Source organism: Thalassophryne amazonica, chromosome 14 (genome assembly GCF_902500255.1).
Source record: "Thalassophryne amazonica chromosome 14, fThaAma1.1, whole genome shotgun sequence".
NCBI lineage: Eukaryota > Metazoa > Chordata > Actinopteri > Batrachoidiformes > Batrachoididae > Thalassophryne > Thalassophryne amazonica.
This window is the reverse complement of record NC_047116.1, coordinates 12,305,115-12,327,499: the sequence shown is the minus strand read 5'-3', so window position 1 is coordinate 12,327,499 and position 22,385 is coordinate 12,305,115. Positions and strand designations below refer to the sequence as shown.

The following is a 22,385-nucleotide window of genomic DNA, read 5'->3' as shown; positions in this document are numbered from 1 at the left end:
TCGATACTTTGCTCAAGTGGGTGGGAGATAATACATACAGAATGAAGTAAAGGCTGTCCTACAGAGAAGGTCAGGAATAAAAATCAAGCAGAATCGTTGACCTCTCTCATGCTGCTGAGTTGTCCAGACGGCATGCTGACACAGACAAGTGTCTGTCATTAAAAATGAATGAAATATAAAAAGTCACCATCCTTTTGAGGAGGTGGTTAACCATCCTGTGTATTTCAATTATTCCCTCCCAATGGGGAATATCTGTGCTGCTTTACGTCACCAGCTTGAACCTACGTCATGTGATATGCAGACTTTCAACCATGACCGTAAAGGCTGTGATCTGATCATGGGTTCTGGTGACACTTGTTTTTGCAGTAGAGACATGAGAGATAATTTCAACACACACTTTATAGATTAGGTTCCAATGGCAACAATGAACTTATGTGCTGTAAAAATCCAATTTCCAGAAATATAAGTGTACTGAACACTTGGTGGCACCATAGTATAGGTCATTTGTCAGACTGTAAGCTTGAGCTTTAAAAGAAAGCCCTAGGAAGTGTGAAAGGCAAGTATAACATCATCTTTGGAATTTTGATGGAATTTCTTGGTCTCAGACACAAAATTTTGTAAACCAAAATTTGCCAGGGCCTCTGCTTGATCACAGCAGCGAGATGGTTTAAAGTTGGATTTTTATACATTTTCAACAGCACCTAAATTTTAGGCCCGCATTTCCTTAACCCTCAAGCGAGCATGTGGGGTCATTGATGACCCTGGGAATATATTTTTGTGCACCAGTTTTCTAATTTAAATCAGAAAAAAAAATCCTTTTTTGCCAGGAAGCACAGCCAACAGACCTAGAATAGCAAGATTTACAGCTGCACAAGCATTGAGAATGATTCTTGATGCCCAGAGTGAAGATGAAAAGGATGAAGGACAAATATATTAGAGTGAAATAAATATGAAGAACCCTAAAACAATCATTTATATAGAAGTATTCCAGTGTTAAGTCAATGCCGTCATCATAAATAACCCCACTCGGTCATATTAATCGCTAAAATAGCTTGGTCGCTTGAGGCTTAAATAGATGGTTCATCTGGCTTCGTTTTCTTCTTGTGAATTTGTGAAGGTACAGTTGGGCAATTCCATGGAAACTGAATTACAATCAGAGTACATTTTTAAAGGCAAGCTAAAATATGGCCACATTTTGATGGTATTGTAATTCTGTTACTATAGATTTATGGAGGTGTGTTCTAAACTGAAATTACACTTTAAAAGTGCCAGGATCTAAGCAATATGTGCTCTATTTTATGTCTGAAAAAGAGGGTCCACGTTAAATTAGACTTATAAAAAGTTGAGTGCTGACCTGTTTAAGACTCACCCTCAAAGGATCACATCTAAAAGAATTTCTCTATATTGAATGAATGTAGCTGAAACTGCAATACAAGGAATAAAAGGAAAGCATGGATTATCATTTTACTCCAGAGACCCCCTTCTTCATTCATTTTAGGTGTGTGTGTGTGCACGGACGGTTTAGTGAGGGGATTATGTTTTGTGCTGTACCCGTTTCAGGATGTGTGGGTCATTGCACTTGGCAAGCTTTCCGGCAAACAGTTGAACCCCGAAGCTCGCAAACACCAGCATTAGAGTCAGCAGCAGAATGGAAACCTGCAGGAGAATCAATTAGGGTTTAAGGCAGATAGTCAAACATAATCCATGCCTGAGAGATCAGAAAGCAAATTAAAGATGTCAGGCTGCTCTGGATGAACAGATCTGAAGAAAGTCTGTACAACACCCCGAAAACCAGTGCTGGATAGATGGATAGACATGAATTCTCGTAATAAAATCATCAACATAAGGCAGCTGTAAGTAAAGTCCAAAAAATGTAATAATGAACAAAGTTCAACAATATGTGGTGCACTGATATCATAATTATGTACAGTTTAAAGATACTGCGCTACCACAACAATGACCATTTTCAATGAAAATGTGCCCCAGAAATGTAATCCAGAACTTTGTGATTGACTTGATTACCTAAAAAACAAGTGACTGCAAGCTCTATTTCAGTGCTGAACTTATATAACAAATTTTTATTTTTGTTTTGTTCCTGGGTACACAGTGTGTTTTCCTAACCTGTTAGGGGAGGTGATGATCTAGTGGTTAAGGTGTTGGGCTTGAGTCCAGAAGATCATGGGTTCAAATCCCCGCCTGACTGGAAAATCAATAAGGGCCCTTGGGCAAGGCCTTTAATCCCCTATTGCTCCCGGTGTGTAGTGAGCGCCTTGTATGGCAGCACCCTGACATCGGGGTGAATGTGAGGCATAATTGTAAAGCGCTTTGAGCATCTGATGCAGATGGAAAAGCGCTATATAAATGCAGTCCATTTACCAATTTACCATTTGTTATGCCTTAAATAAATACAAAACAGCTGTTATTCCACAGAAACTTTGCTTCTGTGATCAGGACAATGATATTTTGAAATTTGTCTGTTGTCAAGAATATTCTCGATTCGCCTTCACTACTACTGAGTAGTCTTCTAGAATATTCTTGAACTGCTAGAACTGTCCAGAATTTTCTAGAAGTTTCCAGAATTATCTAGAAATTTAAAGAAACTTTTAGAACTTTCTAGAACGTTAAAAAAATAAAATCAAAGTTTGTGCTGAATGTAGTAATATTTCCATAGACTTTAAACATAAGCAGTTGAAATATAACACTTAGAAGCCAGGAACAAAAACTGTGTTACATAGTGTAATCTGTCTCTTCCATTTTAATCTGTTTGAACCAGGTTTCAATTCATTTTCTGCAGTTTAAATCCTGCTTAAAAACAGATAATATCTGATTTGAACAATAAAATCCTGTTTTAGAGTTATTTTAAAATCACTTTAACTCAGTTCAGTCCAGGTGAAAAATTACTGAAAGCTATTATTTGTACATTATTAAATAATTTTAGAAGAACTGAAAATCTGAAAGAAGATGAAGAAGAAAAAAAAACCCTATCAATTCCAGATTTCAGACATTTGAATACATTTTTTTGGTGTACTTAAAAAAAATAACAGTCCACCTTTGCTAAAAATTGCTTCAAGAAAAAAAATAGCTGCTATGAAGCAGAAAAAGATCAAATTCAATGAGAATGACTCTTCCATTAAGTGATTATCAAAATGCCCTTTTGATAACAAGCATTTATTCATTTTCTGTACCTGCTTATTCCAATTAAGGGTGACAAGGAAGCTGGAATTTTTCTGTCAAATGAACTAATCAATTAAACACAATGCCTACTGTTTTGTATATAAAGATGGATTCATTGATTTGAAGATGAAGATCACAAGTTTAATCAAGTAAATGATGAGATATTAACAATATATTTTATAGGCACTATATTTGTAATATTGTTCTGAAAAAAAAATGCATTACAGTGCTCAGCAGTATTATGTTCGAGTAGCACGTCATGTCAGTGTGTGAGGTTGATGCATCATTTTTATGTTAATTATTATAAAACCCTCATTCCTGCTCAGAACACAATTACTGCAGTTAGTTCAAAGTGCTGCAAAAAAATCTGAAAATGCTGCTTGATAAAAGGATAAAAGTTGTTTGAGTTGAAAAAAAAAACAAAAAAAAAACAAATATGTTGACAGCCACTGACCAAGAAAATCTCCTTGAAGCCCTTGAGAACCTCCCGCACCACCTTCCTCATCTGGGGAACAAGTTTAAAGATCCTGAGCGGGCGCAGGCAGCGCAGCATCATCAGCAGCTGAGCCCCAGACTCAGGAGGAACATCAGGAGGAAGCCAGCACAGAAAGATCAGACTCACCTACAGCAGCAGCAGGAGGAGGATGAGGACAACTTCAGGTCAGCTAACATGTTTGTCAATCCTAAAATCAGACATGGGAACCAGAAACCCAACATTAAAGATATTTAGCCTATGTTCCTCAAGCTAGGGTGTGACTGAACAAACGTCAACCAGACTCACCAAGTCTTACATTGGTCAAGAGGTCGGCACGCGTCATCAAAAACCTCATGAAGGTGGATATTCATGTTAACTAAATGTGGGATAATTAGTCATTCTTTATCAACCTGCTCCTTGTTGCACTTTTTAAACATGGTGGCTGGGATGAGCGCTACAGAAATTCATGGTACATGTTGCACTGACCTTCAGAGAATCTCCCAATATGTTTATTATGAACTCATTGCACATTTCACATGAGAAAGAAGCATTTCTCACAAGATAAATAAAGATGTCCATGACTCCTCCAAAGTCTCTGATGACTGCAGTAGGAGTGAAGAACAAACCATCTGCCATGATCTTCAGGTTCAGCTCGATGCTCATGAAGATCACAAACACATATTCCCCAATCTGAAACAGAAAACTTCACTGAATCGACGCCCATCCCGTTATACATCTGCTCTCTCTGTTTCGTATCGAACCGGAGATTCATCTGGGATTCATACCTGCAGTGTTGGAGCCTGCATGACCCTGGTGAAGGGGGATTCAAACATCATGGAGATACAGGAGCAGATGGTCACCACAATCATCACCCAGTCCAGATAGCTGACCAGGCCCAGAAGATCACTGCAGCAACACACAAAGAAAACACACGGTGGCTTTCTTTTTATTTTTTAGGCTGAGAAATGAAATATTCAACTTAAGTAGGTGAACAGAGACATTTAGCTTGCAGAGGAGCTCACGCTGAGGAGTCATTTAAGAACAGAGCACATAAAGATAGAGGTTTTAGTTGATTCATGTGTAGCCAAGCTGCCCTCAAGCAGGATGTCTGTGAACATCTCCGAGCAGGACAGTGAGAGAAAACCCGGCTTCATATTCTGATCATCAGGATCAGAGTTCTGCAGATTTACCATCAGGATGCAAAATTTTTTAAATCTATTTCAGAGTTGTTCATCTTCCAGTGTTTGTTCCTCAGCAGTGAAGCACAGCAGGATGATGAGAAACCACAGAAAGAGCATGCACTTAACAAACACATCAACAGAAACCCGGCGGTTCTTCCACTTACTAAAGTTGGTGGTATTTGATGTTCTTCACTGCTCCGGTTATGGGGTCAGTTTTGGATCTAGAAATGAATTTATGTAAATAAAGCAGTGACGTCAAAAACAATATAAAAAATTTGCAGTTTATTTTTTCAACCTTAAATATTTATTTAAAGCAGCACCTTTTGAGCATCACATCTTTTACAAGACAAACCGACTATGAAGTAAATAAACTATGATCTAATCCCCTAATAAAATTAATGGATTTCCTTTTGTTTTTCTCAGTCTGTCCAAAAAAAAAAAAGAAAAAAGAAAAATTGGTTTTATTACACATAAATCTTCAAACTAAATGCCAATTCAATTAAAAAACTGACTTCATCGATGAGGTTTAAGCACCAGCTTCATCCATTTCAATTGGAAATCAACTAAAATCAATTTTGTTGAAATTAAAAATGAGAATGCAGCAACTTTCATTCCAAACTGTTAACCAGCAGTGTTGACCAAACCTTCATTTACTTTGCCAATTTTTTACTTTAATATTAGTTCAGATTTAAACAGAAGCAATGAATAACTTTCATCTACACTGGAAAAAATGGTAAATGGACTGCATTTATATAGCGCTTTTCCATCTGCATCAGACGCTCAAAGCGCATTACAATTATGCCTCACATTCTGTCTTAGTGATTTTCCAGTCAGGTGGGGATTTGAACCAAGGATCTTCTAGTCTCAAGTCCAACACCTTAACCACTAGACCAGGGTTAGGCAACCTGTTCCAGAAAGAGCCATGAGGGTGCAGGTTTTCTTTGCAGCCACTGACTCCACCAGGTGATTTTACTGATTAATATCACTTTGAGCAGATGGAATCAGTTAATCAGCGAAATCACCTGGTGGAGTCAGTGGCTGCAAAGAAAACCTGCACCCTCATGGCTCTTTCTGGAACAGGCTGCCTACCCCTGCACTAGACCATCACCTCCCCCAAAAGCTCTGACCTCTTTGGAATGCCAGGGGGTGTGTGTGTGTTTCTCCGGGCAAAACTGGAGTTGTGGCAAAAAGGACATCCAGTGTAAAACCTGTGCCAAATCACAATGCAGATCTGTGCTGGATCCATGGCAGCAACCCCTTGCAAAATAGGAGCCGCTGAATGGACATCTGGGATGTCAAAGTGCTACATGCTAAAATAAATAAATAAATAAATAAAATTATGCCTTTGTGACATTTCTAAATGCCTTTTTTTCAATGAATTTTGGGTTTCAATCAGGAAATCTACAAGAAGCCCTGAAATGCTCACATCACCTGCTAGATGGCGACAAAAGCTGCACAAATGTACAGCAAGGTCTCAACTGTTTATTTGTTTGCAAAGTTAGCATTTGGCCAAAATCAGATGGGCTGACAGACAAAAATCAGCTTACAGTGATGTCGCTGGCCTTATGGGCAACTTTATTGTTTCTTATCTACTTTGCTGCTCTGATACTGCAAAGTTCCTCACGGTGGAGCTAAAAATGTATTACCTTAAAATAGTCAATCATCTTTCTGTAATGAACTGTTTCTGATCGAGATAAAATAATAAGGCAAATTGACACTGTTTAAAATAATCATTGGAACTAATTATAAAACATACAGTTTTAATACTGTTATAAATCAGTGATGTGTACAGAGAAAGTTGGTGTCTCCAAAGTTTCAGCTGTTTAATGTCATTTCTGCAGTTACCATAAAGAAAAACACTGACTGAAATAATCATTTATCTCAGCTCTCTCACGCATTGAAACGAGCTCGAACAATCATCCTGCAGAAGTTCCTGAATCGGTGCTCCCGACCCACAATGAACAGAGGCTTATCAAAGTATGGATGGTTCTCCCTCAGCTCTTCCTCCTGCACTTTCCTGCTCAGACACACAGACGGAAAAATAGGGAGTGATTAGACTGTAATGTGACATCCAGGGAAATAACAGCCGCTACTCTTTTGATTGATGTGTGAAGACCTCTTCATCTCAGCCTGTTCCTTCTTTTCTTGGATCATCTTGATCTCACTGTCCTCTCTCTGGGCGTTACGGTATCGTACTGTACTGGAATGCTTCAAAAAGGACAAAAAGATCATTAAATCGTGACATTTCTGAGGAATAACGGATGACGATAAACAGAACTGTAGTACTGGTGAAGAAGAGATGGGTTGATAATAAATTAAAGCTTTGTGTGATTTCGTGCTCACATCCTGGGTGAGTGTCTCCAGTGACTTCCCTCTGCTGATCCTCTGACTGGTGGATCCATGCCGCAGAGACCTGCAGATACACACAGACTGTGACTGACCTGCATCAATGCACTGCAAGATTTGCTTCTTTCTATACTGCAGCAGAACTGTTCAAACCCTCTTCATCCATATAACAAATAGTTGAGTGCCCATTAGAAAAAATGAGAAAATAAGGGTCCAAAATCATTTTATCATTTATGTCCTTACACTTCAGTCTTTCTTTATACAAACTTCACTCTTAGCTGACCTCAGAACATTTTCCTCAGACATTTCTATTACTGTAGTTTTTCTGTGACATTTGTTTTGTATTTTTGCTCCATATTTCATTTTTTTTTTTCAATCAGAGCGAAGACTTTGTATTAAACAAGTTTGTTTTTATGCTGCAGCTTTTCCTTGATTCTAATGACTTTTACTCTGAAGTCTTAAGATTCTTTTTTTTTCTTAAATGTTTTTAAAAACTCACCCATGAATCAACTTTTCCCTGCTAATTACGTGTGTGTGTGTATGTATATATATATATATATATATATATATATATATATATATATATATATATATATATATATATATATATATACAGTGAGGAACATAAGTATTTGAACACCCTGCGGTTTTGCAAGTTCTCCCACTTAGAAATCATGGAGGGGTCTGAAATTTTCATCTTAGGTGATGAAAGGTGCAAACAAAGGCTACTGTACCAAATATTAACATTAATTTTCACAGGTGTTCAAATACTTATTTGCAGCAGTAACATACAAATAAATTATGAAAAAATCATAGATTGTGATTTCCGGATTTTTTTTTTTTTTTAGATTATGTCTCTCACAGTGGATATGCACCTAAGATGAAAATTTCAGACCCCTCCATGATTTACGAAATGCAGACGGTTTCGGTGGCTTTTCAGTCGAGTGAGTATCCGAGAAATTGTGTAACAGCTGGGCATGTCACAACATGTCCTGTGAGACTTCCAACACGCAGGTGTTTTTTGTTGTGCGCCATGAGCGGCTCCGTCCCGACGCGCAAATTCCGTCGCACGTCTTTCATTACAAAATCTCCTGTAACAGTAGAATGTGCCGCAAAAGTGCTGATGTCCACATTTTCTGCGATTTCTCTGGGAGTCACACGACGTCCCGGATCAACACAGCCTTCACTTTGGAAATGATCTGGTCGTTTCAGCCTGTCGATGGCCACTGGAAGTGCGGCGCGCTCTCCGCCGCTGTGGGCCATCTTTAATCCGGTTGTAATCCTCCTTCATCTGTGTGACGCCGATAGAATCTTCACCGAAAGCCAAGCTGGCTGTCTCACACAGTTTCTGAAAAAATTTTCATGGAGCAAAGCGGCAGTCGCTCAGCCATTTCCCTGACAATGAAAATCCGACGAGGGGGCTGGACCAGTGCTCAGTTGAAGCCTGCCCACAGGCGAATGACACAACCGAGAGGCGTGAAAAAACTCACACATGCGCACGAAGGTTCAAGCTTGGCTGATGCAGTGCACATGATTCAAATCCATATAGTTTTTGAAAAAAATAAAAAGGTCAGATACTTTTCTAACAGACCTCGTATAGCGATGCTGTCATTTTGTTTCTTTTGCTCACAAAGTTCCTAGGCATGGGATGATAGTAAAAAATGACTTTTCACCATGTTACCAAAAACCAGTAAATAAACTAAAAAATGAAAAAACAAAAAAACAAATCCAACCTCATCCTCACAAACACTCAAGGGAGTTTTTCCTTACCACTGCTGCCTACATGCTAGCTCAGCGAGGTTGATACAGTCAGATCTTACCTTGATAAAGTGTTTTGGGACAATTTATGTTGTGAATAAATTTACTTTAATAGCCTGACATCAAAATAACCGAGCAGCCAAATCCACATTCTTACAGAAATAATTTCTTTCATGATTCACTAACATAATAAAAAAAACAAAGCCATCTGTAAAATTACAGTAAGATACATATTACCCCATGTGCAGAAATTACATCTGATAATTCATGTTTTGTGAATCACAATGTGTCCCGACATCACACACTTTTATAACATTTTTAAACTTGCCCCATTGCTCACAATGTTTTAGGAGCTCGGCTTAAGACACCAATTCTACACATTATATTATGGATGTTGATACTGATCAACACTGTTTAATCCACTACTTCTGTACACACCAGCTCTGTCTTTAATTCAGTTTTGGTTCATACGTGAGAGGTTTATATTTTATAGAAGCAACTCACTGCTCTAAAGGAACAACTGCATTTACAACCATACAGCTCATTTTATTTATTCAAGACTGATCCATCAAATTCAACATTAAATGGTAAACAAATCTCTGCCACACAGTCTAAGCTAAACAAATGTATTGTTCCATACACTTCTCCTTTCTTACAGGCTGATTTAATTAAACTTCAAGCAAGTATTCAATGACTGAAATGATCCTCTGTCTATCCTGACCCGTCTAAAGCCAAATGACAGCAAAGGTGATGATACTGATATATTCGGATTTAGATCACGGTCTAAATAAGATCAGGGTCGATGTCCGATCCAGACCAAATCACTAGAATTTGTGCTCAATTTGCCAAACAAATATCTATCTGTGTGTGTGTGTGTGTGTGTGTGTATGTTTGACCTGCTTCGAATGTCTGACCTGCGTTCCTGCCGTATATGATGCTGCACGCTGAGTATGGATCGCTCTTTTGCTGGCTGGCCTTCAAAGGATCCACTTAACATACGCTGCCTGGTACAAGCCCTAGAATACAGGAAGAGGAAATCTCACACACCAAATCACACCAGAAAGAACAAAACAGCTTTGCAGAGATCAAATTTCTGTTTGGAACATTTTGGGGTGTCTGCTGTATTTTTTTTTTTTTTCATTTTCTAACACAACGTGCACTTGCATTAAGTTTCTGCAGCCGCTTTCCCCAAGTCCTGACCTCAACGTTAATGAAAACATCTGGACTATAATTAAGAGTCAGGTCTGTGCCAAAAAACAACAAATCTAACAAACCTCTATCTATCCTGCAGAGCAGTGGGTAAGAAAGTGGATGACCAATATGGAGACCTGGGTTCAATTCCTGGTCACCATGCTACCTGTCAGTCTCCTTGGACAAGATACTTTATCTACACTCAACAAAAATATAAATGCAACACTTTTGGTTTTGCTCCCATTTTGTATGAGATGAACTCAAAGATCTAAAATTTTTTCCACATACACAATATCACCATTTCCCTCAAATATTGTTCACAAACCAGTCTAAATCTGTGACAGTGAGCACTTCTCCTTTGCTGAGATAATCCATCCCACCTCACAGGTGTGCCATATCAAGATGCTGATTAGACACCATGATTAGTGCACAGGTGTGCCTTAGACTGCCCACAATAAAAGGCCACTCTGAAAGGTGCAGTTTTATCACACAGCACAATGCCACTGATGTCGCAAGATTTGAGGGAGCATGCAATTGGCATGCTGACAGCAGGAATGTCAACCAGCGCTGTTGCTCGTGTATTGAATGTTCATTTCTCTACCATAAGCCGTCTCCAAAGGCGTTTCAGAGAATTGGCAGTACATCCAACCAGCCTCACAACCGCAGACCACGTGTAACCACACCAGCCCAAGACCTCCACATCCAGCATGCTCCCTCCAAGATCGTCTGAGACCAGCCACTCGGACAGCTGCTGAAACATCGTTTGCATAACCAAAGAATTTCTGCACAAACTGTCAGAAACCGTCTCAGGGAAGCTCATCTGCCATGCTTCGTCGTCCTCACTGGGGTCTCGACCTGACTCCAGTTCGTCGTCGTAACTGACTTGAGTGGGCAAATGCTCACATTCGCTGGCGTTTGGCACGTTGGAGAGGTGTTCTCTTCAGGGATGAATCCCGGTTCCCACTGTTCAGGGCAGATGGCAGACAGCGTGTGTGGCATCATGTGGGTGAGCGGTTTTCTGATGTCAATGTTGTGGATCGAGTGGCCCATAGTGGCGGTGGGGTTATGGTATGGGCAGGCGTCTGTTATGGACGAAGAACACAGGTGCATTTTATTGATGGCATTTTGAATGCCACAGAGGATACCGTGACGGGATCCTGAGGCCCATTGTTGTGCCATCCAAGAACATCACCTCATGTTGCAGCAGGATAATGCACGGCCCCATGTTGCAAGGATCTGTACACAATTCTTGGAAGCTGAAAATGTCCCAGTTCTTGCATGGCCGGCATACTCACCGGACATGTCACCCATTGAGCATGTTTGGGATACTCTGGACCGGCGTATACGACAGCATGTACCGGTTCCTGCCAATATCCAGCAACTTCGCACAGCCATTGAAGAGGAGTGGACCAACATTCCACAGGCCACAATTGACAACCTGATCAACTCTATGCGAAGGAGATGTGTTGCACCTGCATGAGGCAAATGGTGGTCACACAGATACTGACTGGTATCCCCCCCCCAATAAAACAAAACTGCACCTTTCAGAGTGGCCTTTTATTGTGGACAGTCTAGGCACACCTGTGCACTAATCATGGTGTCTAATCAGCATCTTGATATGGCACCCTGTGAGCTGGGATGGATTTAGACTGGTTTGTGAACAATATTTGAGGGAATGGTGACATGTGTATGTGGAAAAAGTTTTAGATCTTTGAGTTCATCTCATACAAAATGGGAGCAAAACCAAAAGTGTTGCATTTATATTTTGTTGAGTTGTATATGGTCCTCCAGCTGTAATGGGCACCAGCCTTGACTACGAGTTTGTATAACTCACAACTGTAGCTTAAAAGCAGATAACCCGTAAGTTGGAGAGGAAATAGCGTCTCACTAATTTAGAAGATTTCACTTAACCTGAAAAAGAGTCTGTTGCTCTATAAAAAAGCCCTCCGTTATAAAGCTAGGACATCTTTCTACTCATCCACTAATTGAAGAAATAAGAACAACCCCCGGTTTCTTTTCAGCACTGTAGCCCAGGCTGACAAAGAGTCAGAGCTCTATTGAGCTGAGTATTCCATTAACTTTAACTAGTAATGACTTCATGACTTTCTTTGCTAACAAAATTTAACTATTAGAGAAAAAATTACTCATAACCATCCCAAAGACGTATCGTTATCTTTGGCTGCTTTCAGTGATGCCGGTATTGGTTAGACTCATTCTCTCCGATTGTTCTGTCTGAGTTATTTTCATTAGTTACTTCATCCAAACCATCAACATGTTTATTAGACCCCATTCCTACCAGGCTGCTCAAGGAAGCCCTACCATTATTTAATGCTTCGATCTTAAATATGATCAATCTATCTTTGTTAGTTGGCTATGTACCACAGGCTTTTAAGGTGGCAGTAATTAAACCATTACTTAAAAAGCCATCACTTGACCCAGCTATCTTAGCTAATTATAGGCCAATCTCCAACCTTCCTTTTCTCTCACAAATTCTTGAAAGGGTAGTTGTAAAACAGCTAACTGATCATCTGCAGAGGAATGGTCTATTTGAAGAGTTTCAGTCAGGTTTTAGAATTCATCATAGTACAGAAACAGCATTAGTGAAGGTTACAAATGATCTTCTTATGGCCACAGACAGTGGACTCATCTCTGTGCTTGTTCTGTTAGACCTCAGTGCTGCTTTTGATACTGTTGACCATAAAATTTTATTACAGAGATTAGAGCATGCCATAGGTATTAAAGGCACTGCGCTGCGGTGGTTTGAATCATATTTGTCTAATAGATTACAATTTGTTCATGTACATGGGGAATCTTCTTCACAGACTAGGGTTAATTATGGAGTTCCACAAGGTTCTGTGCTAGGACCAATTTTATTCACTTTATACATGCTTCCCTTAGGTAGTATTATTAGACGGTATTGCTTAAATTTTCATTGTTACGCAGATGATACCCAGCTTTATCTATCCATGAAGCCAGAGGACACACACCAATTAGCTAAACTGCAGGATTGTCTTACAGACATAAAGACATGGATGACCTCTAATTTCCTGCTTTTAAACTCAGATAAAACTGAAGTTATTGTACTTGGCCCCACAAATCTTAGAAACATGGTGTCTAACCAGATCCTTACTCTGGATGGCATTGCCCTGGCCTCTAGTAATACTGTGAGAAATCTTGGAGTCATTTTTGATCAGGATATGTCATTCAAAGCGCATATTAAACAAATATGTAGGACTGCTTTTTTGCATTTACGCAATATCTCTAAAATCAGAAAGGTCTTGTCTCAGAGTGATGCTGAAAAACTAATTCATGCATTTATTTCCTCTAGGCTGGACTATTGTAATTCATTATTATCAGGTTGTCCTAAAAGTTCCCTAAAAAGCCTTCAGTTAATTCAAAATGCTGCAGCTAGAGTACTGACGGGGACTAGAAGGAGAGAGCATATCTCACCCATATTGGCCTCTCTTCATTGGCTTCCTGTTAATTCTAGAATAGAATTTAAAATTCTTCTTCTTACTTATAAGGTTTTGAATAATCAGGTCCCATCTTATCTTAGGGACCTCGTAGTACCATATCACCCCAATAGAGCGCTTCGCTCTCAGACTGCAGGCTTACTTGTAGTTCCTAGGGTTTGTAAGAGTAGAATGGGAGGCAGAGCCTTCAGCTTTCAGGCTCCTCTCCTGTGGAACCAGCTCCCAATTCAGATCAGGGAGACAGACACCCTCTCTACTTTTAAGATTAGGCTTAAAACTTTCCTTTTTGCTAAAGCTTATAGTTAGGGCTGGATCAGGTGACCCTGAACCATCCCTTAGTTATGCTGCTATAGACGTAGACTGCTGGGGGGTTCCCATGATGCACTGTTTCTTTCTCTTTTTGCTCTGTATGCACCACTCTGCATTTAATCATTAGTGATCGATCTCTGCTCCCCTCCACAGCATGTCTTTTTCCTGGTTCTCTCCCTCAGCCCCAACCAGTCCCAGCAGAAGACTGCCCCTCCCTGAGCCTGGTTCTGCTGGAGGTTTCTTCCTGTTAAAAGGGAGTTTTTCCTTCCCACTGTAGCCAAGTGCTTGCTCACAGGGGGTCGTTTTGACCGTTGGGGTTTTACATAATTATTGTATGGCCTTGCCTTACAATATAAAGCGCCTTGGGGCAACTGTTTGTTGTGATTTGGTGCTATATAAAAAAACATTGATTGATTGATTGACTAGGGAAGTAACCTGAGATTGGTAGACTGAATTCTGGGGTACCAATGGACCTCCAGGCCTATTTACTTTTCTTCAATTAATTCTGCCAAAGTAAATGTTAAAATAATCAACCAGAATGTCAGAAGCTTGTTGATGGCTACAGCAAGCCTAAATCTTGCTCAGGGACATACAACCAAATATTAGGTGTGCTGTATGCTGTAACTTGAACCTTGAATTGAAAGAAAACCCAAAACAAATGGCTGTGCACCGACGCTCCCTATCCAACCTGATGGAGGTTGAGAGGTGCTGCAAAGAGGAATGGAGAAAATTGCCCAAAGATAGGTGCACCAAGCTTGTGTCATCATATTCAAGAAGACTTGAGGCTGTAATTGCTGCCAAACGTGCATCAACAAAGTATTGAGCAAAGGGTGTGAATACTTAAGTACACGCCATTAATTAGCATTTTCTTGTTTAAAAAAATTGCAAAAATTTCAAACAATCTTTTTTTTTATGTTGTCATTATGGGGTGTTGTGAGTAGAATTTTGAGGGGAAAAAAATAATTTACCCCATTTTGGAATAAGGCTGTAACATAAAATATGGAAAAAGTGAAAGGGATAGGATTAGGCATCAACAGATTTCTATTAAATTTGGTGATCAGATAATGTTGCAAGAGGTAAATTTTGGAGGCAATTCAGAATATTTTCTGGAAGTAGATCCAGAAGAATGTCTGGCACATTACAGCATTTAACTCAAAAAGTTGTGTGAGAATGTTGATGAAATTTGGTGAGCAGATGGATAATGTCCTAAAAATAAGGGATATTATTTTGAATTTGATCTGGAACATATTTTGGGTCCAGAAGAAATTTTAAGCATGTGGTATTGGTGGAGGTATGTGCCTTCGAGTTCCTTATATAATGGAAAAACAATTTTTCACATAAATATTTTTCTTCTTGTTTGTACTAAAGATCTAGGTGTCCATTTGTGATGTGCAAGTTAATCTGACATTACCAAGCAGGTTCCCACGCTCACCGCCAGTTACGAGTTAAACAAAAATATATTTTAATGATATTTGGGTAATTTGAGGGTGAAAAATAAACTTTAAGCAAGTTTGTAACAAAAAATTAAAGGCTAATATATTGATATTAGGATGTCAAGGATATTTGCAGCAATATATAATGAGATGTAATCGTGTCTTACCGCAGGATTTTATTGATGGTATTTTCCTTTTCCAGGAGATTCCGAGCTCGGATGCTAAATATTGACCTGCGGAGCTGAGAGAGCACAAGCTGGGTACAAGGAAATGAAGCCGCACTCGTTTACTTTGCAGGTGTTGAGGTAAGAGTGACAGCAATCACCACGGTGACTGAGTCATTGCCATTACATTTACTGCAGTACCTTTTGGTCAATGTACTTGTTCTCTTCAATGGCCGAGCGCTTGGAATGGTCACACGAGGACGAGGAAGCAGAAGGTAAACGACGGAACAAACAACCAGTGTCCTGTTGACGATCAATGAACTGCTTCATAAAACTCTCCCTGGAAACACAGTACGTGACAATGTGCACTTTGCGTGAGACTGAGCATCTATTCAGCTGTAAAATACTGGAGTTCCTCTGAGATACCTTTCAAGAAAGCTGAAGTGAATGAAGCTTTACATCGTAATACACAAAGTAAAACTGGCCACAAACGTTGACCAGTTGTCATTTTTCACTGAAATTAGACATTTCAACACAGCACTCAAGAACTATTTTCTATGTAACAATCTCGTGATGCAATGGCACACTGTGCACAGATGAAACAATGCTCCCTCTGTGCTCTTAGCTTTTCTGTCCTCTGTTTATATTCCTGACCTGGACACTTGTGCACGTTTAGTTCATAAGATTTCTATGTTTGTACGATTACTGCATGTAAAGCCCACCCTGCGACACCATTTTCCCTGCCTACATTTATAAAGAGATGGCAGTACTCTCTGTTAACTACATAGCTTTGGAAGCCACTTTTGAGAAATACCCTAAAAATCAAACTTGGAGGCTAAAAATGCCTTTGCCTAAGAACAGGGTTGGAGTAGAATCTGCATATGCCTGGATTTTCCCCACACAGAGTGCTTTTAGACCTGTAAAAATGCTTCCGTTTCCTCTCATTCAGTTTGATGCAGTCGAGGAGGGTCGGAAAGGAGTGGCCGAGAAGGGAAGCTTTGTTTTGATGCTGAAAATAGAGCTAGTGTGACATCTAGTGGCAGAAAAACTTTCAGGAAACATTTTTAACAAACAGGGTTGGGTTGTAACGGATTACATCTAATTGGGACTACGTAATCGGATTACAAAAAATAAGTAACTATAATCAGATCAGATTACATTAAAAAATGTGTAATCAGATTATAGTTACATTATCAAGGATTGCATGGTTACATTTTGATTATAAAAATATGGTAATTTTAAAAATTATGAAACCTTACCCACTAGAGGCCAATCTTTATCTTAATAGTCAGTCTTAGGTATTTTTAAGACTTGAAAAGCAACACTTGCAAGTAGAAAATCTCCAGAAGATGGAAGATTCAAGCAGCAGCAGTTCAACTGCACCACTTGGGGGGTGGGGGGTGGATGGACTCATTTTTGCCATCATTTTGGATTTAAAAATGTGTACCACAAGATCATAAACATTGAATGCAATTAGGTGTGATTTCTTTTAAGAAAAAAAAAAAAGAATTTTCAGATCACTGAAAGAGATATGTTTTGTGATACTTTGTTTTAATTTGTAATTTAATTGATATTTTTTAATGAAATAAAGAGGGGAAAAAAGAATATCTGTGTGCAGAATTTTTTAGAATGACATACATCATTTTCAGGTTCTGATTTTGAAGTAATACAAAAGTAATCAGATTACATACAAAAATGGCCGAGTAAATTCCAAAAATAAGTAAGATGGACAAATGCATTGGACAATATATTGGATGTTACCTGATGCATTCTGAACTAAAAGAAATCATCAGATGTCGACCAGTGTTGGAGACACGACAGTAAAAATGCGAGTTCATCAGATTTTTTAAAATCAGATCTTTAATTTGGGATTTTTGTTCATTGTTGTAGTGAACTTTTATTATTGTTGTTTATGATTTTATTCATTCATTTTTCTATACCCAACGGGGGACTGATTCCAGCAGTCCTGGGGCGAGAGGCGGGGCACACGTGGGACAGGACAGATGTAAATCATAGGGTCACACAGACATAGACAAACACATTCACACTAACTCACATCTACGGTCAATTCAGAGTCACCAATCAACCTAACCTGCATGTCTTTGGAATACGGAGGAAGCTGGAGCTCCTGGAGGGAACCCACAAAAACACAGGGAGAACATGCAAATGCCACACAAAAAAGAACCAGGCAGGAAGCGATTCCAGAATCATCTTACTGTGAGGCAACAGTGCTAACCACTAAGCCAATGGGCCGCCGACTCATTTATTACTAGTTTATTTTGTTTAATGCTTTGATTCCTGGGAAAGTGTTGTATGGCTGGGGGGGCCTGGCTGCCTTTTTGTTTCTGTCGTTTGTTTTTCCTTCCAGGTGGCTTGCATTTGGGACTGAGTGGCTGTGTAGCTGAGTTTATCAGGACCTCACCCTGATCACCTGCGGCTCGTCAGGACTCACAGCTGTGGTGCATCTACATGGATTGGAACATGGTGGCATTTAAGACTGGAGTACACAGTGTGTATTTGCCAGAGACTCGACCTTGTGACCAGACGGGTGAGATCGTCGTCTCAAGAGCCATCTCATCATCAGTGGATGCAGAGAACGTCCAGGTTTGATGCATGGTCTGTGAAAGAGGAGGGGGTGAGGTCTCACGCTCGTCAGCACACTTCCTGAGGTACGTTAGATTTTGTGACTAACATTTATACAGTCAGTAAATGTGGTGTCCCTCACACCTTTATTATATTGAGCTGTATGTTGGTCGTTTAAATCAGCTTCCACTGCAGTGGAGTTTTGTGAACAGGGTGTTCTATGCCTGCAGGGTGGGAAGCTGATTTGCAATTAAGCCAGGAAGTGTTTGCTGTTTGTACACCTTTCAGTGGTCTCTCTGTGTGTTGAGTGTGGACTCACATAAGGATTCCTTCTTTCACAGACTCGGTTTGTCGCGGCCACCTGGGGGGTGTCGGCGGGGTCCTTGGGTCCGAACTGGTTCTGGCTCCGGACCGTTTTGTGCTGCTGGGAGCACACCGCAAATCCGCCACGCCAGACCGCGCACTTATTTGTTTGTATTTTTTCACAGCACTGTTATGTTCATTAAACTCTGTTATCCTTTGTACCGTGCTCTGCTTATTTTATACTGGGTCCTTCAAACGCTGGTCCGACACATAACAGAAAGCCCTTTATAAATAGTTCCTCTTCTTCTTACTTGGCATGAGTGTGTCTGGGAAGGGGAGGTGCACGAGGGGGTGCATAAGGCGGTAGGGTCGTGTGTGTGTGTGTGTGTGTGGAGGTGTTGTGTGTGGGACCATTGCCAAATAAATACATACATACATATATATATGCTACAATCATTCTAAAAAGATTATTATTATTCTTATTGTTATTAATGAATGGGTGATGTTTTGGGATTATAAATTCCACCGGAATATAAATTGCAGGAACTTTACTAAAGGAAAAAGAAAAGGTGCCTTATACTCTGGCAAATACGCCAAATCATCATCTTCAACCGCTTATCCAGAATCGGGTCGCGGGGCAAGAGCTCCAGCAGGGGACCCCAGACTTCCCGTCCAAATAAATCCAGTGAATTTGAAGCTCTGAAGTAATTTCAAACTTTTTGAATCAACCATGCTTTCTAAATGTTCTGAGATTGTTGAAAGTTTTGGCTCTTGCTGAGGTTGATGCCTGAGGTTTTGAATGTGTTCATGGTGGTCCACTCTTGTGTTGAAATCGATAATTGGTATAATGCACAATCATTTATGTCTCAAAAAGAACCAGACTCAGGGAAGACTCTGTGTGTAACCCACACGGCTGTACTGGACATTTTTCACAGCAGGGTCAACTAGAAAGAGGAAGGTCGTAAGTGGCTGTCTGTAACTGCGTACCTGATTCGTGGCACAGTGAAGTCAGACGGGAGCTTGGAGATCTTCACCATCTGAGGTCTGTTAGGAAACTTCTCAAAGATCCTGAGTCGAAGTGGGAGCTTCTCTTTGGTGTCAGCATTGGCTTCGCTTTGCTTGAGCTACAGTGACAGTGAGGGAACAGTTCAGAAATAAATACGTGGAAGGAGACAAGAGACAAGCTGCAGGAAAAACGTGAAGTCAGCCACGTGATGAGGACGAGGGAGCTCGACATTTAAGGAGAAGACCAACTGTAGTGCTGGCTGTGGGAAAAGAACAGTCGGGACTTTCAGGACAGTACAGTACATTTGGAATTTTTGCAGGGGGGAAGCGAGTGTAATGCTGGAGTCAATGTTCATTTATGTGTAGCTTCATATTTCTGCCTGATGGTGGCAGCAACAATCTACTGGAAAACAGAATCACACAGGAGCACAGGATGAGATCTCACTTACTTTTGCAAAAGAATGGAGGAGGCAACAAAAGGGGGAAAAAAGATTACATTGGAAGAGTCACTGGAGAAAAGTGTGTATGCGTGTGCATGTGTGTGCATGCGTGTGCATGTGTGTGCATGCGTGTGCACGGTGGCATGGGCTGGCGAAATAAAAAGATGAGACAGAATGCAATTATTTCCATTTAATTACATATGGAAGGTGAGTGAGTGAAACTCCCTGGCAGGTATTTTGTGTCTGGGTGCCTGGAGATAACTCCTGATGCATTGCAGATTAGGTGTGGAAGAGAAGCGCTGCTGAATGGTTTATCATCTGCAGCAGGCAACCACTGTGAAACATACTGACTGCAATTACTGACTGTTTCCCTGCCACTTAGGTTGTTTATTTTGTGTGTTTGTAAGGACAAAAGTCCCTCCGTGTGGTTCACAGGGATGAGAACGTCTCTCTGCGTCTGAGTATTAAAACCAAGTGAAGGAAAGAACTGACAAAAAGAGGAATAGAAATCTGTCTATCCAATTTCTTTTTCTTGCCGAATAAAATGTGCGTTCTTATTTTATACCTTGAGCGGGTGGGTGGTGAGTGGCACACTGTGAAAGATGGAATTATGCAGGAGCAGTTGCTTGCCTGGGCTTTCTGTCTATACCGACTCCCAAGATAGACATGGGATAGAAAAGAAGGAGAGAGCGAGTGAAATGGAACATGAGACGTAAATAAGTATGAGAAATCAGCAGGAGGAAGTATAAGATGTTGAAAAATAAGCCTGAGGTGGTTAAATTGAGTTTTTAGCAAAAAAAAAAGTGAACTACAAATGTACAAACAATAATGAAAAAAAAAAATTCTGACAACTGAGTGCTGAGTGCATAAATCTGCTGGATTCACATATTGCAGGTGCACAGCAAATGGAAATCTTGATGTTAGTTGGCGTCATATCTGAGGAATCCATCCATCCATCTGAAGATCTGGAGCATGCGTCTGGATTAGGAAACCATCATGTGGTCAAAACGCACTACACACTGGGATCTATGAATGTCCAATCATTCATGTTACTTCACAGTCCATTAAAATGCTTCCACAGTTTTAACTCCTTCCTTGGTCTGTGTTCAGAACAGTAATGGCTGCAGGACCAAAAGAGAACATAAATCTGTTGCACTTCACAGAGGGAAACCTGAGCTGTGAGCCAGAAGGTAAATATTGAAAGTCACTAAAAAGAGGATGAGCAGAGTTCGACAGTATACTCAATGCTTTCCTCTTTACTTGTCTGGAGTATAGGTCAGACAACGTACTCTGTGGTACTCCCAGTACCTTTCCACAGGCCTTCACTATTTTAACCAGTGAATTTTTAGCCTTAAGACTGAGATTCCCATACCAGCACAACATAGAAAAGGTTAAAACAGACTCGATACAAGATTTGTAAAAAATAATCATAATAGTCTTATCCACTTGAAAATAAGACAATTTACGAAGACAGAACAGATATTGTTGATCCATTTTACACAACATGTCAGTATTAACATTCAAATTTAGCTTGTGATCAATTATAGTCCCCAGATACTTATACATTTCCAAAGACTCCACCTACTGGCCCTTAATGAAGGTAGCCTGAGCTAGTGTGAGCTGTCGTCGGAAATCCACAGACATATCTTTTGTTTTAGCCACGTTTAGTTGTAAATATGACTCATCACACCACTTCACAAAATCTTCCACCACCGGGCCATGGTTATTCTCGTGATTTTGTAAGAGACTAACAATGACAGTATCGTCTGCAAATTTCAAAATAAAACAACTTTCATGATGGCTTTGACAGTCATCAGTGTACAATATGTAGAGAAGTGGTGAAAGGACACAGCCCTGAGGAGATCCTGTTGAGGACAAAAGGGTGTCTGACATGCACCCATTTACTCTGACTCTCTGTGATCGGTCTGTTAAAAAAAAAACAATCTAAACTCCAACCAACAATGTTAAAATCTACAGAAAAATTATTCATAACTTTGTCGATTAAGATGTGAGGTTGGATAGTACTAAAAGCAGATGAAAAGTCAAGAAATAGAAGTTTGGCATGTGCTTTGTTGCCCTCAAGGTGTTTAAAAACAAGATTTAAAAGTGTGGCAGTAGCTTCCTCCACTCCACAGCCAGCCCTATAGGCAAACTGGAAGGGATCTAGTAATGACTCTACATGTGAAAGCAATTCATGTTTCATAAGTCTTTCAAATGCCTTCATAACAAGAGATGTTAGGGCTACCGTTCTAAAGTCATTTAAAACTTTGGGATGCTTGTTTTTAGCCACAGGTATTACTATGCTCTGTTTCCAGTTCTTTGGAACCTTTTGTTGAGCAAGCGACAGTTTAAAAATATAAAAGAAAATAGGGCCTAGTTGTTCCGCACAAGAAGACAGCAAACGACCACAAATATTGTCAGGTCCTGGACTTTTTTTTTAACTTTAGTGCATTTAAAGAAACTGATCATGGAACGTTCATCAAAAGGTGGAGAACCAGGACAGCGCAAATCATTTTTTAGTTTAGACAGTTCATCACTAAAATCTAATGT

The 22,385-nt window shown here is 40.0% G+C and overlaps 1 protein-coding gene across 4 annotated transcripts in view; it reads right to left on the bottom strand.

The window, feature by feature from the left end:
* nalcn (sodium leak channel, non-selective) overlaps nt 1-22,385 on the bottom strand; it is a 241,384-nt gene that overhangs the window by 15,073 nt on the left and 203,926 nt on the right. For all 4 annotated transcript variants that reach the window (XM_034185794.1, XM_034185793.1, XM_034185792.1 and 1 more), the window contains 12 exons: nt 19,378-19,514; nt 15,706-15,844; nt 15,508-15,581; nt 9,849-9,950; nt 7,174-7,243; nt 6,947-7,038; nt 6,725-6,847; nt 4,995-5,051; nt 4,435-4,555; nt 4,208-4,339; nt 3,629-3,796; nt 1,552-1,656 (listed from right to left, as the gene is read on the bottom strand). In XM_034185794.1, coding sequence (XP_034041685.1) covers nt 1,552-1,656; nt 3,629-3,796; nt 4,208-4,339; nt 4,435-4,555; nt 4,995-5,051; nt 6,725-6,847; nt 6,947-7,038; nt 7,174-7,243; nt 9,849-9,950; nt 15,508-15,581; nt 15,706-15,844; nt 19,378-19,514 — 1,320 coding nt within the window. The remainder of the gene's footprint in view (nt 1-1,551; nt 1,657-3,628; nt 3,797-4,207; nt 4,340-4,434; nt 4,556-4,994; nt 5,052-6,724; nt 6,848-6,946; nt 7,039-7,173; nt 7,244-9,848; nt 9,951-15,507; nt 15,582-15,705; nt 15,845-19,377; nt 19,515-22,385) is intronic.